This window comes from Macaca mulatta, chromosome 20 (assembly GCF_049350105.2).
Source record: "Macaca mulatta isolate MMU2019108-1 chromosome 20, T2T-MMU8v2.0, whole genome shotgun sequence".
NCBI classification, from domain to species: domain Eukaryota; kingdom Metazoa; phylum Chordata; class Mammalia; order Primates; family Cercopithecidae; genus Macaca; species Macaca mulatta.
Window position 1 is genome coordinate 8,594,336 of NC_133425.1, and position 16,666 is coordinate 8,611,001.

General features: G+C 42.8%; 1 protein-coding gene across 45 annotated transcripts in view; it reads left to right on the forward strand.

Moving 5' to 3' along the window:
• Positions 1–16,666, forward strand: part of RBFOX1 (RNA binding fox-1 homolog 1) — a 2,485,711-nt gene that overhangs the window by 2,091,825 nt on the left and 377,220 nt on the right. For 7 of the 45 annotated variants that reach the window (XM_077985591.1, XM_077985579.1, XM_077985590.1 and 4 more), the window contains exon 1: positions 15,829–16,168. The exons of 36 other annotated variants lie outside the window; for them this stretch is intronic. In XM_077985591.1, coding sequence (XP_077841717.1) covers positions 16,082–16,168 — 87 coding nt within the window. In that variant the 5' untranslated portion in view covers positions 15,829–16,081. Of the gene's footprint in view, positions 1–15,828; positions 16,169–16,666 lie in introns of those variants that run through there. 2 more of the 45 variants (XM_077985608.1, XM_077985580.1) reach the window with 1 other exon arrangement.

The window sequence follows — 16,666 nt, forward strand, 5'->3', positions numbered from 1 at the left end:
CTTTTCTGCTGAGAATAGAGAGAGACAAGATTGAAAGCTGAGGACGGGGTTGTTAAGTAGGAAGCCACTGTGATAATGCTGGTGCGAGCTGATGGTCGCTTGGAGTAGGAGTGGACAGAAAAGAAACAGCCAGGAGTAAAATATTTTGAAAATCAAGCCTGAGATTCATCTTCAAAGCTGATGTTCAGCCAGAAGAGAAGAAATGCAACTCCCTGAAGTCAGACTTCGGCAGGCTTTGGTGAAGTCAGGTGGCACTGACCTGGGTGGTATAGGGCTTCATGGAAGAGAGTGACAGGCTGGTTTCAGCATATCTTAGGCCAAAGCTCCCAGAGCTCAGAATCTCCATTTGAGCTCTGCCATCACCACCACTATCACCACTGTCACCAATCCATTGCTATTATCACCACCACTATCACCCTCGCCTTTAGCACCATCACCGTCACCAAGCAACTGATCTCATATATTAGTTGGTAGCAGTCACCAAAGACAAAGTCATTCACCAGCTTGGCAAGGTGATCTCTAGCATCCCACTTCTAACACAGTGGTCGAGAAGTGGGGAGCCAGTTTTACGAAATGTCCAGTGAGCAGTACCTCCACCCGCTGCCTCCAGCTGCAGGAGAACAGGAGTGAAATGCATTCACGTGAATGTGAAGCAGAACTGACTTTGAGTCTGAAATAAATTACAAATCTTATGGGCCTCCGACTAGCTCCGTGGGCATGTTTCTCGACTTCTCTGAAGTTTGATTTCTCCATTTATGAAATAGAGGTTACAGCAAGACCATGAAAACCTAGCATTGTTAGGAGCATGGCATGAGCTAGTTTGTATAGCACCCCAGTATAGTACCCAGCAAACGGAAGGAGCTCAATGCCTACTTCTACTTTTGATGCTGCTGATGGTGATGGTGAAGGTGATAGTGGTGAGAGTGGTGGTGACTGTGGTGGTGATGGTAGTGATGATGCTGATGGTGATGCTGTGGAAATGGTGGTGGTGGTAGTAGTGGTAATGAAGGTGATGGCGGTACTGTTGGTGATAGTGACGGTGCTGATGGTGATGAAGTGGTGATAATGGTGGTAATGGTAGAGATGGTGGTTATGTGGTCATGGTGGTGATGGTGATAGTGATGTTGACAGTAGTGGTGGTGGTGATGGCCATGGTGATGGAGTTGGGATAGTGGTGATGGCAGTGATGGTGGGTGATAGTGTTGGTGATAGTAATGGTGGTAGTGATGGTGGTGCTGGTGGCTCTGGTGGTAGTGACAGTGCTGATGGTGGTAGTTGCAGTGGTGGTGGTGGTGGTGGTGGTGATGATGATGTTTGGTGATGAGAGTGATTCTGGTTAGTTGCAACATGGTAGAATAGTTTCACACGTAAGTACCTGGATTCAGATTTGGTTCAAGTCTACCACTTACCACCTGTGCACCCTTGGGCAAATTATTTAGCCTTTCTGTGTTTTCATTGTCTCATCTGTGAGATGGGAATGACGATACTCATTGCCGGTCATTATGAAGACTCAATTATTTAATGTTTGTTAAAATCAGAACAGCGTTTGTTCTTAGAAACAAACTCTTAAACCGACATAGAGAATGTTTTTTAAAGAAAGTGTCAGTGCAGAATACAGCTTTTAACAAAAAGGTACCTAGTGGCTGCTGGACTTTTGCTTTATTCTTGATTTTGCTTTTTATAGCAGGCTGAAAAGGCTGTCTTTGCCTTCTCTCAACCGCCAGACCCACCCCCCACCGCCCGTCTCTCCATGTGTTCTGCGTAGAACAGGTGTGTGGTGAGCCGGAGTTCTGGCAGAGTGCAACATGAAAAAGACTCCCAGTAATTATAAAAATAACAACGAAGGCTGCTTAGCGAGGTAGGCAGATGAGCACACCACTAGCCAGAATGATAAATAGTGCCTGCAAATGTTAGGTCTCTGTGGGAGCATGGGAACATATGGGATGAACCACACTAAAAGTTGGGCATCATTGGTAAGTTTTAGATGGTTAAGGCAGACCAACTCCAGTGCCAATTTTTTTCTTCTTTCTTTCTTTTTTTTTTATCCTAATTTTAAATCCTTCAGTTCCCTTTTGTCCCTTTGTTCTATTTTGGTCCTAAAAGAAGCATTCATCTTTGAGGCCAGCCAGGGAATCTCCAAGGAAGTGAGGTCTGTGCAGTAATCCTAAAAACAAATGGCCACCCTGGAGTCTGTGAATTTCCATGTTGAGCTCTATTCAATATTGATGGGGGAGATGTAAATGAATGTGGTAAATATTTAATGGAATGCTGACATGTTGAGTCCAGACCTATGATAGGTGGGTGTGTAGAAAAATTAGTGCCTAACCAGCTCAATAAGTTTACAAGCATTTGTAGAAGAGGCAAACAACTCTTGTCTGCCAAACATTATTTAAAAAGAAGACGTGGAGGGTGGTAGGTTGATTTCAGGTCAGTGTTTGTATGTCTGGGTCTGAATATAGTTTGGAGACTGTACAATCTGTTTGGCATGGCTCTCCAGCAGTGGGATTTCTCTGGAAGGATATTTTGGAATTCTTGTTCACCACCCACCATGCTTTTCCTGGGCCTCAGAAGAGATTTCAGCATCAAGGCGAGATTTAGAATGTGGGCACCTGAGTGTCGGTACCAGCTCCTTAGTAGATTTCCAGGATTCCTTACTTAGCAATTACATCAACATCCTTGGTCATGTGAAGCAGGCAGAGGAAAGGAAGTAGGATTTGGGATCGGGCAGGGGTGGCTTTGACTTCAGACCCTCCCCACTCAAGTTGCCACGAATGATGTACGGCCTCTGAGTTCTAATATCCTCATTTGTAGAATGGGGCTATTATGAGTACCAGTACCATGGACTTGTTAAAAGACTGGATGAGTCAAAGTCTTGGAGGTGCTTAGAATTGTGTTTGGCACATAGCAAGACCTCGGAAAGGGTTTGTTAAAAAATTAAGCAGAACATATCTTCTAGGACTGCCTTTTATGCAAGGGTATGTACATGGATGCATTAATCTATTTTTTTTTTTTGACAGTTACCTTTTCTTAAATTAATTTTATTGTAAGTTCCAGGATACGTGTGCAGGATGTGCAGGTTTATTACACAAGTAAACGTGTGCCATGGTGATTTTCTGCACCTATCAACCCGTCACCTAGGTATTAAGCCCCATGTGCATCAGCTGTTTATCCTGACGCTCTCCCTTCCCCCACCACCCCCCACAGGCCCCAGTGTTTGTTGTTTCCCTCCCTGTGTCGATGCATTCTCATTGTTTAGCTCCCATTTATGAGTGAGAACATGCAGTGTCTGGTTTTCTGTTCTTGTGTTAGTTTCCTCAGGATAATGGCTTCCACCTCCATCCATGTCCCTGCAAAAGACATGATCTCATCCTTTTTTATGGCTGCATAGTATTCCATGGTGTGTATGTACCACATTTTCTTTATCCAGTCTATCTTTGATGGGCATTTGTGTTGATTCCATGTCTTTGCTGTTGTGATTAGTGCTGTATGCACTAATCTTACAACCACTTTTGTACTAGTCTAGAATCTTTTAGTTTTAATGGGCAGACACCCAATTCAAACTAGCTTAAGCGAAAATGGGGATGTGTTGATTCATGAAACTGGAATAACTGAAGGTCAATCAGTAGTAAGTGAATCATCATTTAAACGCTCAGCATTCTAATTGAGATATAAACAGATGTGATCATAAGAAACACCATGAATAGCGCTCATACCCTTACAAATGGAGGCAAGCCCAAGGAATATTTTAAGTATGTTGTTATATTACTTAGAGCAACCCCACAACAACCCTGTCAGGGGAGTATTACTGCCCCAGATTTATAAGGGAATTAATTGAGGTTCAGAAAGGTTAAGTAACTTGCCCAGGGAAAAACAGCCAGAGATTTTCAGAGCCCAAATTTGGACCCAAACTTGTTACGGCTTCAATAGCTGAGTTCTTGGCCAATATGATACATTGCTATTATGATAAAAATAAGTACTTTTTATTAGCAAACTGGAGACCAGAGAATTATATATATGTGTGTGTGTGTGTATATATACATACACACACACATACACATATTGTTTGTTTTTTGAGATGGTGAGATGGTGTTTCACTCTTGTTGCCCAGGCTGGAGTGCAATGGTGCGATCTCATCTCACTGCAACCTCTGGCTCCTGGATTAAAGCGATTGTCCTGCCTCAGCCTCCCGAGTAGCTGGGATTACAGGTGTGTGCCACCATGCCCGGCTAATTTTTTGTATTTTTTATAGAGATGGGGTTTCACCATGTTGGCCAGGTTGTTCTTGAACTCCTGACCTCAGGTGATCCACCCGCCTCGGCCTCCCAAAGTGCTGGAACTATAGGCGTGAGCCACCATGCCTGGCCCGGAGAAATATATTTACAAAAAAAAAAAAAAATGTGAAATACATGGAAAGGCAGCATAACATGGGATTATGAATGACACCAGATTCACCCTTCACAAGCTGTGTGATTTTGGGCAAGTTACTTAACCACTCCGTGTCTCGTTTTCCTCACAATAATATGAGGATAGTCATAGGACTTACCTGATAGGATAGTTGTGAAGATTAAGTGAGTTAATATACAAAGGGGTTGGAAGATGTCTGGCAAATAATAAATGGCATATATAGTTTATTTTAAAATATTTTAAAATAGATTGTCATGTAAGAGCCAGAAAGGAAATGAGGTCACTCAGGGTGGTTCCTCTTTTGATGTCCCCAGGGTGTCCCACAAGGACACTGCTAATCTGGGAAGTTGAAAATCCCACCTGTCAGAGGCTCTCTGTTGCCTCCAGCTGCCCAGCCATGACATCGCAGAGAAACCATCTTGCAGCAGACAGCCCCTTGGCTAGTCCTCTCCGATGAGAGGTTCAGCTGCACAGCTTGGTACAGCTTGGTTCTGGGTCCCTCACATCTCTGTCTTGTCTGCAAAACTAGGCTGTATAGTCTCTGAAAACACAGGTTTATCTGCTACCTCCTTTTCTCCCCCAGTGCTGTGTTTGGTGGGTTCTCAGTGATGACTAATACCCGTTCATTGGTCTGATAATTTTTTTTTTTCCTGGTCTGAAGCTGGAGAGAAAAGCTTCAGCAGAGAGAAACCATCTCCTGTTCTGAGATGACTGCTAGTTATTGGGCAAGGCAATGAAAGACGTGTTTTGCAGTTCTTAAGCACAGACTTGCTTTTACAGTACGGGGTGCCTTAGCACCTGCCCATGTTGTTTGACCTTGTTGCCACCTTGAAAACCTGCCCCCTGCCAAGCTGTGGTGAGTGCTGACTGGCAGGTTCATATCATCAAAGTCACAGTGCTGGTAAACACGTCAACATGATTTCACGTGAGAACAGCCATCCGAGCTGTAAATATGAACCCGTCTTAAGGGATTTCGACTTTACCCATGCCTGTCCTTAGTAAAAAGTACAGCACATCTTGGCTACCTACTTGAAAACCTGATGGACAGTCAGAGGCTCCTCCAGAGTGCTTTGGTGAATTTCACAAGACCCATCAACTTCCTACAATGATGGGGAATATTTGGGGAGTTACATGCAGTTTTCTGGGATGAGGGCACAATTCAGAGTGGTCCAAGCATCAGAAATGAGGAACCACAGCTTCATCACTAGAAGAGGTATTGATTTGGGAAAAAAACCAAGGAGAAATCAGCTCTCGAGGTGGAGATGATGCCTCAGCTTCACAAAGAAAGGGCAACCTAATAATCGCTTTATCTGTCCTCCTCCTGTGTTCCCCTCCCCATTTGTTTTCTCCTCCAGTGGTTACTCTTTCCTGGTGTTCCCTGGTGATTAGCCCATTTCCATGTGCCTCAGACTTTCTCTTGCTTGGGAGGCATTTCTCCACTTCCTGATGACTCAGTGGAGGGTGGTGTAGGTCAGCTCTTCTCCAGCCATCAAAGTCTTCTCCTCCTCTCTCTGCTCTTTGGATTTACATTCCTTTACCTTTAATGGCTGTTAGCGTGATTGAGATTGACTGAGGGGTGGAGAGTAAAGGAGATGAAGAAACCACTCAGCTTGAGTTAAAATGTCCAAGATAAGACCAGGCACTTGGCTCATGTCTGTAATCCCAGCACTTTGGGAGACTGAGGTGGGAGGATCGCTTGAGCCCAGGAATTCAAGATCAGCCTGGGCAACATAGCAAGACCCCTGTCTCTGAAAAAAATTTTAAAATATTGCCAGACGTGTTGGTATGCACCTGTAGTTCCAGCTATTCAGGAGTCTGAGGCAGGAGGATTGCTTGAGCCCAGGAGTCGGAGGCTGCAGTGAGCTATAATCATGCCACTGCCTTCCAGCCTGGGTGACAGAGTGAGACCCTGTCTCAATAAATAAATAAAATAATTTTCTAAAAACCCAGGCCACCATTTCTCAGAGTGTATTAATCCATATCACATTAAAAATAATAATAAAAATAAAAATAAAACCTTCTCATAGTATCTAGCACAAGGGAGTTTTGTAGTTTTTTGGCCTTAGTTCATGGGTATAGCTCTGTGTTTGACTAACTCTATGGCCTTGGCCAATTCACCTCTCCTCTCATGGTCTCAGTGTTCTTGTTACTAATGTACTAAATGGAATGGACTCTACTTCATAGGAATGAAGAGAAGATAAACTGAGATAACAGATACAATGAAATGAGTACTGTGTCTGGCACATAGCAAGCACTGAATAAGTGGTAGTGACTTGATAGTGATGATGAAGAAGATGAAGAAGTAGGAGGAAGGAATGAAGAAGAGAAGAAGCCAAGAGACTAGCACCGGGCTGATACATAATTCTCAAAAACCAGATAATCCAGTAGATAGTAAAATGAATGGTGAGTGGATGGGTGGGCAGATGGGTGGGTGGGTGATGAGTGGGTGGATGGATGGATGGTGTTTTGGTCATCAAATCAGTTTTGGAAAGTCTGGATCGAACAAGGTCCAGCAGTTTTTTGTTTTGTTTTGTTTTGTTTTCCTCTTTACAGGACTTCTCGGGTGCTTTCATATGCTAATAGTCATCAGGAATTCCCAAGAAGACAGGGCAAGCTGAATTTCTCCAACTCATTTGACCATGGTGTCCCTTTAACAATGAGGCATCTGATGAGCCTTCTATCCACGCACAGCATGCCTTGCAAGATGCCAGTCCAGCACACTTAGTTTCTAAAGAGAAAATGATACCCAGAAAGTTCAGGTGGTTCAGCCAATTCAGCAACTGCATGGAATTAGTACAAAAAATCCTCATTTACCAGTCCTGGAGACCTGTGCTATTTGGAATGGCCTCTGTGTCCAGCTCCTGTAGGGACCTGGAGCACAGAAGGCAGAAGATGTAGAGAGGGCACAAAGAAAAGTCTAGCAGAGTAGCTGTATCCTCCCCGTTTCTGAGAAGCCTCAGGGAGTATTTGTTTGCCTCAAGCAAGGTCAACAAATTCTCAAACCCAGTTGCCATTCATCCCCAGACAGGTCAGAGGTTGGTTCCTGAAGCATTGTTGATCTCAGCAGAGATAATGTGCGGGGTTGATATTCTTAGATTTGCTCATTCAGCCAGTCAGTCTGGCTTTCAGAGGAGAATCAGGTCAGGAAGCGCTTAATGAACCAAGAGGAGCATGGTGCTGCCTGAACCACTGGGGGTTCAAGTTTGTAACGATTATCAGCAGGCTCCTCACTTACAAGACCTACTGGAATTTTCTTTGTGCATCTCCGTAACCATTTTTAGAGATGTGGTCAGTACTGCTGTTTAGAGTAACCCAGGGTCCTGGATTCTTTAAGTTACTTCAGATTTAAAGGTATGATCTTCATCATCCCTAAAAACCATGAATTGAACTTGATATCCTATTTAGTGTTTTGGTTTCAAAAATTCCATTTTCCCTGTACACAAGTCATATACCTATCCTTTGTTAATTCCTGGGTCTTAATTTTTTGTTTGGAACATAGAAGAAGGAGGTAAGCTCTTAAAAAAGAAGGCACTTCACATGTTGCATTTGTTAGCACTATTTCATTTAGACAATTAGCGGTTGAAGGGAGGAAGAGTTTTGATATCCCTGGCTTGATCCTCCAACCAGCTGCTAATTCTGTTGTCACTATGACAACTATCAACAGCCATTTACTGAGTGTTTCCTATGAGCCCCAGAGCTAAACACTGCAGTATATTTACTTATTTAAATCTCTGAATCACTCTGTGTGTTATGGCTACTCACGATATTCTTATTTCACAGATAATAAATCTGAGGCACAGAGAGGTTAAGTAATGTGCACGGGAACACACAGCTGATAACTGGTAGGAACTGGGCTTTTACTGTGATCTGTGTGGTTTAGTGTGAGCTCTTAACTACTATGCTGTGGTGCTTGAAACAAGGGAGCCAGGCATGGTAAGTAGTGCCAGGAAATGACAGAATTGTCATGCCACAAGAATAACATGTGCTTAGTACACACTTGTCATTCTCATAAGAACTTCCCGTGGAACAGCTCATTTACATACACTAAGTGAAAGCATTCTCTAAGTGGGGAGATGTGACTTCTCTTCTCCGGATGTCTCTTTTGGCTAGATTAGTCCTCCACTGAGATTTCCAATGGGGGCAGTTGTAATCTGGTCCAGTATATCCTGTCCACAGTCTATGGAAGCTTTTCCTATATTCCCATCTTAATAATTTGATGCAGTTGTGACTTGGGTGCCACACTGACAACCCTCTTGGAGCCATCCGCTCCTTCACTGGGAATTCATTTGTTAGTCCTTGGTATTCTAAATATTATGTAGCATCTCAGGGAAGTTTTCTTGTGGTCCATGCTAGGTAATGCTCTTCCATGCTCTCTTCTCACCTACGCTGGATGGAGTTTGAATGCATGTCTGGTAGTGAGGGTCATTTCTCAATTCTGGTTCAAGCTGATACCTTAGTGTCATCATTCTTGATGACTCAGCAGGTATTACAGGCATGTAGGGAAACCTGACTCTTGGTAACTGACCAGGCACACATTCTGTTGTTTAACCTTGGACAAGTCACTTGGCCTCCCTGAGCCTCTGTCTCATCCCACAGATGACAAGTCATTCTCAAATACTTACTGAGCATCTACCCTGTGCCCAGTCCTGTGTGAATGGCAGGAAAACAAAGTGATTGAGGAGGTGTTGGAGGAAATAGAATGGAAGCACACCTGTGTGAGAAGGCCAGCTAGGTCTTTACCATCCCAGGGCAAATCACTGCTGATGTTTTAGCATCCCAGCCCCATAGATCATGAGTGCTGGGATTGGGGCAGGAGGTAGTGCTGGGAAGACCTGGCATATGGCTGCTTGTTGAAGAATGGGATGTAGACATAAGCAGTTTTACTGGGGGGGATAATAGAATGGAAACTCGAACAGCAACATCTGTATGGGGTGTTGCTAGGGCACTGAAGACAGACAGAGCCGCCATGACGAGTAGAGAGATTAAAAAACAATTTTGCATGGGTACGTTAAAAACATTCTGAAGAATGAAGTAAAAATAAACTAGCACTTTCTGGATGCCTTCCAAGCACCAGGAACACCCACCTTCAGCATGTCATTTCACTGTTGTAATACATTTGTGAGAGGGCACAGGTGTTGTACCATCTTAGCCCTGAAGGGAGTAGGGATCAGGGATGAGTATATTGTCCTGAATCAGACACATAAAAGGGTGACAGAGCCTAGATCCAAACCTAGCCTCTCCAACTTTGAAACACAGGCTTTTTCTACTATTGTGATGCCCTCAGGCCACTTGTGATGACCTTCAAAACATAGGTAGCTCTCAGTTATCTGGGGCCTCTGGCAGCCCCTCCACCTTCCTCACACTTTTTCAGTCAGTCATTTCTGGAAGGATTTGGGAAAACTTCATTTGCCTAGTGGCCATTTTAGTCATTGGGTGAGCAAGAAGAAAAGACATACTTCCTTATTTGAGCCAATCTGCTTTCTCCAAAGTGGGATTACCATTAAAGGAGTCGTGATATGGTGTAGGCAGTCCCTGAACTAAGTGTAATGTGAAAAGACTTTTGGACAAAGGTGATGGTGCAGTTAGTTCTGTCTGGGGTACCAGGGACGGCTTTGGAGAAAGTGTCATGGAACATTTGACTTAGGCCAGCAAGGTTGATCTAAAAGGAAGAAAGGAAGAGAGGAAGGAAGGGTATTTCTGCATAGCAGGCACGTTTAAATGGAAAAGTGGATTCACAGAGGTGTTTGGCAAAGACAATTTGTTAGTGTGGTTTGAAGAAAAGAGTGATTTTTAGAAAAAAGGACAATTTGTATCCGAGGATGAATTTGGACAGGGTAAAGTGAGGAATATCATGAAGGGCCTCAGACACTGTAGGAAATTTTCCATTACCCACTTTTGTCTGGAAACAAAGTGAGTGATTGTGTGAGTAATTACATAATCTGCACAAATCTGTATTTTGAAATAAACATTGTCAATATCCAAAAGATAAGAAATGTGATGATAGGATCAGGGAAACACTCTGTTTTATGCATTTTATTTTGTTCTGTTTTGATAGTCAACAAATGGCCACTGACAGCTTCTTTTTAGATAGCTTTTTAGAAAGCAAAGAATGGTAGAGTTGATCCTACAGTGAGCTCCTGACCTGTGGGAGAGGTATCTTTCTCACAGATGTGATTGTTGGTACAAAGAAATGTGGCTCAACATGCCTAGATCGTCCAGTCTTTCAAGAGATGATGTAAATCCAGATTTTACATGAGATGCCCCCATTAAACAATATTACCTTTTTTTTTTTACACTGTGCAGACAAATCATTATCATGATCATCATCATCCCCTTCGATGGACTGGACTTGGTCCCTGAGGCTGCAGTTTGCTCTGTTGACCAACAGAATCCATGAGGCAGGAATTGGTCTTTTCTAGATATCCCCGACTCTCGTCTTCCAGTCACAGCCAACACTTCTGTTTCTTCTTTCTCTTTCATTGATGTCTAAACTTTGAGTGGCTACCACTCAGAAGGGCCGGTCACTCACATTGGCTGTCTTTGTTAGTCTGGTCTCAAACTCCTGTGCTGAAGTGATCCTCCTGCCTCAGACTCCAGAGAAGCAGAGACTCAGGTGTGCATCACTGTGCCCAGCTTATGTTAGCTCTTAAGATCTGGGAAGGGAGGGGCTGGGTGCAGTGGCTCATGCCTGTAATCCCAGCACTTTGGGAGGCTGAGGCGGGTGGATCGTGAGGTCAGGAGTTTGAGATCTGGGAGGGGAGATGCAGTATCTGACAGCCATCTGACAGCCAGAGCCAAAATGCCTTTATCTAGAATAGGAAAGGAGGAGTTAATACCTAAGAAGGGAATGTCATCATGGAAGGTGGAGATAGATGGAAGAATTTTTTTTTTTTATTTTTATTTTTTAGGTGGAGGGATGAGATTGAACTATCAAAGCCTGGCTAAGAAAAAGCAAAATCCTTGATGGAAATCTCTGGCACAGGGAAAATGAGCAGAACTGGCACCAAGGAAGCATTAGGAGAGAGAAGAAGATAGTGGGGAAGCAGAAAGGAACAGCAAAGGGGTGTGTATTTGCCATTGTCTTGAAGTCTGACTGCTTGGATAAAATACATACCCTAGATTAAGGGTTAGCAAACCGTGGGCTGTGAGCGCAACCTGGACCTTTGCCTGTTTTTGTATAATCTTCGAGGTAAGAATGGTGTTTACACTTATAACTGGCTGGAAAAAGAATTTTTTTTAAAGAATAATATTTTTGTGACCTGTGAAAATGATAGGAATTTAATAAATACAGTATTAGAAGAACATGGTCACAATCGTTCATTGGCGTATCGTCAATGGATGCTTTTTCACGCTACAGCAGCAGAATTCTGAGCAGTTGCAACGGAGATCATAAGTTCTACAACACCTAAAATATTTATTATCTGAGTGTTTACAGAAAACCATTTACCATTCCCTGCCCGTGATGGGCAGAGCAGAGGGCCATACACGGCTCTTCATTTGACTTCAGTATGTTTCGAGGATCTGCCTGTTTCTTAGCCACTACCAGAACTGCCCCCTTCTCCTTTCACCTTGCTATTTCTTCTACTATTTAAAGTTTAGGATGGGCGCGGTGGCTCAAGCCTGTAATCCCAGCACTTTGGGAGGCCGAGATGGACGGATCATGAGGTCAGGAGATCGAGACCATCCTGGCGAACACAGTGAAACCCCATGTCTACTAAAAAAATACAAAAAACTAGCCGGGCGAGGTGGCGGGCGCCTGTCGTCCCAGCTACTCAGGAGGCTGAGGCAGGAGAATGGCGTGAACCCGGGAGGCGGAGCTTGCAGTGAGCTGAGATCTGGCCACTGCACTCCAGCCTGGGCGACAGAGCGAGACTCCGTCTCAACAAAAAAAATAAATAAATAAATAAAAATTTAAAAATAAATAAATAAATAAAGTTCCTGCATTACACCATGAGCTTAATACCACACAATAGATGTTGAGTAGCCACACGTTTACCATGAACCATGTGTGCTGCCACTGGGGAGTGGAAAGACACACAACGTAGTGTCGACCTAGAGGAGGCTCCAAGAAGGAAGAATCACAGCTTGGTAATAGTAGGTGCTTCCCATTTGGGAAAACAGAACCTATGTTAAGAAAAAGAGGTTCTGTTTGGTAGTTGTTATTTATTTACATGCTTTATGATTAGTGGAAGGTTTTGAACAAGGATGGGCAGTCAGTACCACTTCAAAAACATAAGTACCGCAATCATACAGGACAATAATATATACGTATAAAATCAGAATCAGAGAATGTATGAGTAATGGTGATCGCAACTGGAGGTGAGAGGGACAGCCCTTATTTTCACACAAGAGAAGGAAGATATTTATTACTCAGAAACAGCAAAAGCTTATTGTCTCATAGCGTTCTTAAGAAGAAAACAGAAAATATCCCTGACACAGGCTATAACTATATATCTCTATCCTGTATGTAATATAGCTGTTATTTCCAGCCTACTAAAATCAGCAGATTCTTTAATATTTATAAACGTACATACACACAGTCACGTGTCCCTTAACGATTGGCATTGGGTGCGTTCTGAGAAACGGGTCAGGCAATCTTGTCATTGTGCAAATATCACAGAGCCATACTTACACAAACTTAGATGATATAACCTCTTCCATGTCTAGGTTATATGGTGTAGCCTATTACTCCGTGCACAGCATGTTACTGTACTAAATACTGTAGGTGATTGTATCTAAACATAGAAAAGGTACAGTGAAGTATAACATTATAGTATAATCTGATGTGACCAGCATCATACAGCCGATTTGTCATGGCCGGAAATGACATTTTATATATATGGTCATCCCTCGATATGGTGGTGGATTCGTTCCAGGACCTCCCCTCAGATACCAAAATCTGCAGATGCTCAGTCCCTGATATAAAATGGCCTAGGATTTGCATATAACCTAAACACATCTTCTCATATACGTATTAAATCATCTTTAGATTACTTATGAAGCCTAATACAATGTAAACGCTGTGTAAATCGTTGTTATACTCTATTGTTTAGGAAATAATGACAAGAACAAACAGTCTGTATATGTTCAGTGCAGGTGCACTGGTGGTTTTGTCTTTTATGTTTTAGATCTGAGGTTGGTTGAATCTATGGATGTGGAACCCGAGAATATGGAGAGCTGTGTGTGTGTATGTGTGTGGAGAGAGAGAGAGAGAAAGTAAGTTACATAAATACAATGGATCACTATTGTCTCTGCAGTTTCCAGCTACCTCCTCCTCAAGTTTGCTTATTGAAGCATTCTTGATTAAGAGTAAGTGGATACAGTTACCTCTCTTCTATGCTCAGGAAACTAAGAGTCTAAACGTGCAAATTTCTGGCCTAAATGATAGAATTAAGTCTCCTGCCTCCTGGTCCAATGGTCTTTCTATTTCATAACACTAAAGAGACAATTTGGTCTGACGCAGGCCTTATCTAAGTAACTAAGAGCTCTCCCCTCCCGTTGATTGCTAAAGGAAAGCGGACGGGAGAGACACGTCCGTCTCACAGCAATGCTTCTGTCCTCCCCGGTAACTTCTCAGAAATGTGGTGTTGAAAGTAGCCGTCAAAAGCTAAAGTTAGAAACAGTATCGGGCTGTTGAGTAAGAGGGGTCAGTGCGCAGCTGTTATGGAGCTTTCTGAATTGTACAACGTGGCCACTTTGATGCATGGGAATCAATTACAGAGAAACCTTGTCAAGATGGCCAAAATTCAGCCTTAAATAATTGAATTCTCTGCCAAACCCTGTCTGCTGTCGTTATCTAGAAATGTAATTATGCAGCTAAATCAAGCAACTAAAATTAGTGTAGTGTAAAAACACCTTGGCTATGTGAAAGTGGAGGAATTGACATTTGGATTTACGAAACGCCAATAGTTGGATATGTTTGGCGGTGTTTGAAGCTCTCTCCCGGTTTCAACAAAATCTATATCGAGTGTCCCATTTACAGTGAGAGGTGGAAAGCGGCAAGTGAATATTTGGTTTTGAAGGTGATTTTCAGTGATCCCAGGGGCTTGGGCATTATTTAAGTGGATTCACTTCATCAGAACTTCATGCTATTGCTTTCAAAATTGTGGAACTACACACACCCACATGACTTCCTAATATGAAGATTAGAAGAGTGACAATTTGAATGTTACCTGAGCCTTCAATCTCAAGTCAAAGCTTTCAATCTGAAACCAAAGATGTGTCTATACCAATCATCAGGAGAACAGGAAATACATGGTAAGAATGGCTAATAGCCACCGGTACAGCACACATCATGATGTGGTGCTAGGACTTCGTTTAATGATAACACAGCCTTTTGAAGTAGGGACTATTATTATCTCAGTTTTCCAAATGAGTGAACAGGGTTCAGAGAGGCTAAGTAACTTGTTCAAGATCACACAGCTAGTGAATGGGACGCCCAAGTCAGCATAATTCCAGTTCATGTAATCCCCTAGGAATTTATCTGCTACCATGTAACATATCCCAAATGACTGCTTGGGTATTTTCAAACACCAGGAAGATTTCAAATCTGTGCTTGAATGTATTTTTTATCCATAGTTATGGTGCTTGTTAGCTATGCCTTGAAACTCTGGAGCAAGAAGGCATCTCTTGTTAATGTATTGCATATTAATATATCACAGTTGAAAGCTCAAAATAATGTCTTTAAAAATACAAAATAAAAGGCATAGGAAATGTTATTACAGACTGAAATACGGCGATGAAAATAGTGTTGTGGTTAGGAATTGGGCTCTGGAATGTGTTTGTAGCTTAGCACTGCCCTCTACAAGCTATGTGAACATGAGCAAACCATTTAACTAGTATGAGCCCTGTTTCCCATTTGTTATATGGGACTGATAGTGGTACTGACTTCAGAGACTTGTTGTGAGAATGAAATTACATAACATGTGTAAATAATTTAATTCCGTCTCTCTGCATAGCACACATTGTGCAAATATAAGCTGGTAGTTTTATTGTATTATTTACAAATTGCCTCTTTAAAATTGAAATCAGAGAGAGGAGAGGGAGGAAAAGTAGACTGAATGATTTCTTATTTTTCTTTCTATCAGTACCAAACGTTGCCCGCATTAACCTACTGGATTTGAATTTTAACCGGGAGGCGATAATCACATCAATTTACATTTCTCAGCTTATTTTTCTGGTAAAAATCTCAGTAGACCCCATCCCTTGCTCTTTTGGCCAAATTCAGTGCGATGAGCTTGTACCTCGTAGCCTGGTTCCCTCTGTCACTTGGTCTGTTGGTCTCTTGATCTCTTGGTGTCTCTCTCTCTCTCTCTCGTCTCTCTCTCTCTCTCTCTCTCTCTCTCTCTCTGTCTCTCTCTCAGAACTAAATTAATGAAGAGTATTTGGTTAGTCATGTTAGGCAAGCTGTTCCCAAAATAGCGCCTTCCATTTTGGTAGCTTCAACTTTGCAGCTGCTGTGTCTCTTCGTCGTCTGGGAAGAAAACTTTCACATTAAGAGTTGCTGATGCGGATTTTCTTTCTTTCCTCTCCCGGCGGCGTTGATGAGTGCTTGGCTCCTGACAGAAGCGATTCGGCTCCCAGCTTTGTAGTTCGGAAGAAGTTGGGTCTATAGATTTCCCCCTAACTCTCCATTGATGTGTTGAGCTTCAGAGGGAATAATAACTCTACGTAAAGCATGTTGGCGTCTCAAGGAGTTCTCCTGCATCCCTATGGCGTGCCTATGATTGTACCGGCAGCTCCTTACCTCCCTGGACTGATTCAGGTAATTCAAGGCCTCTGCCAGCCAGCAACTTAACTCCAGAGTGCTCAGAGTAATAATTGGAATTTTTATGGTTGAGAAAGCAAACACTTTTAATACAGGAAAAAGCCCTCGCGTAGTCAGTGAGAAGACAGTAGGAAATCAAAAAGATGGATCACCCTAATCTAGCTATCGACATCTCTCATGGCTGAATAAATGGTGTAGTTGAGCTATATTTGCTTGTATTGATCTGACTGCTGTTTAACATTCATGCCTTAGCTTCAGGAGGTTGACCACGGGGCAAAGGATTTGCTCTCCTTCTCAGCTTTCTGAGGGACTCAGTCTCCCAGAGCAGATCATGAGGCAAAGTAACTTATCATGAGGTGACTCAGTTAAGAGCTTTAACCCAGGAAATGAAAGGAGCATGAAATATGCATTAATTCATAGGACGCCTCCACACGGAGTGTCTATTTTCAGAGAAGGCTCTCCCCACCTGAATTTGAGTGGTGGCACTGAGGCAAG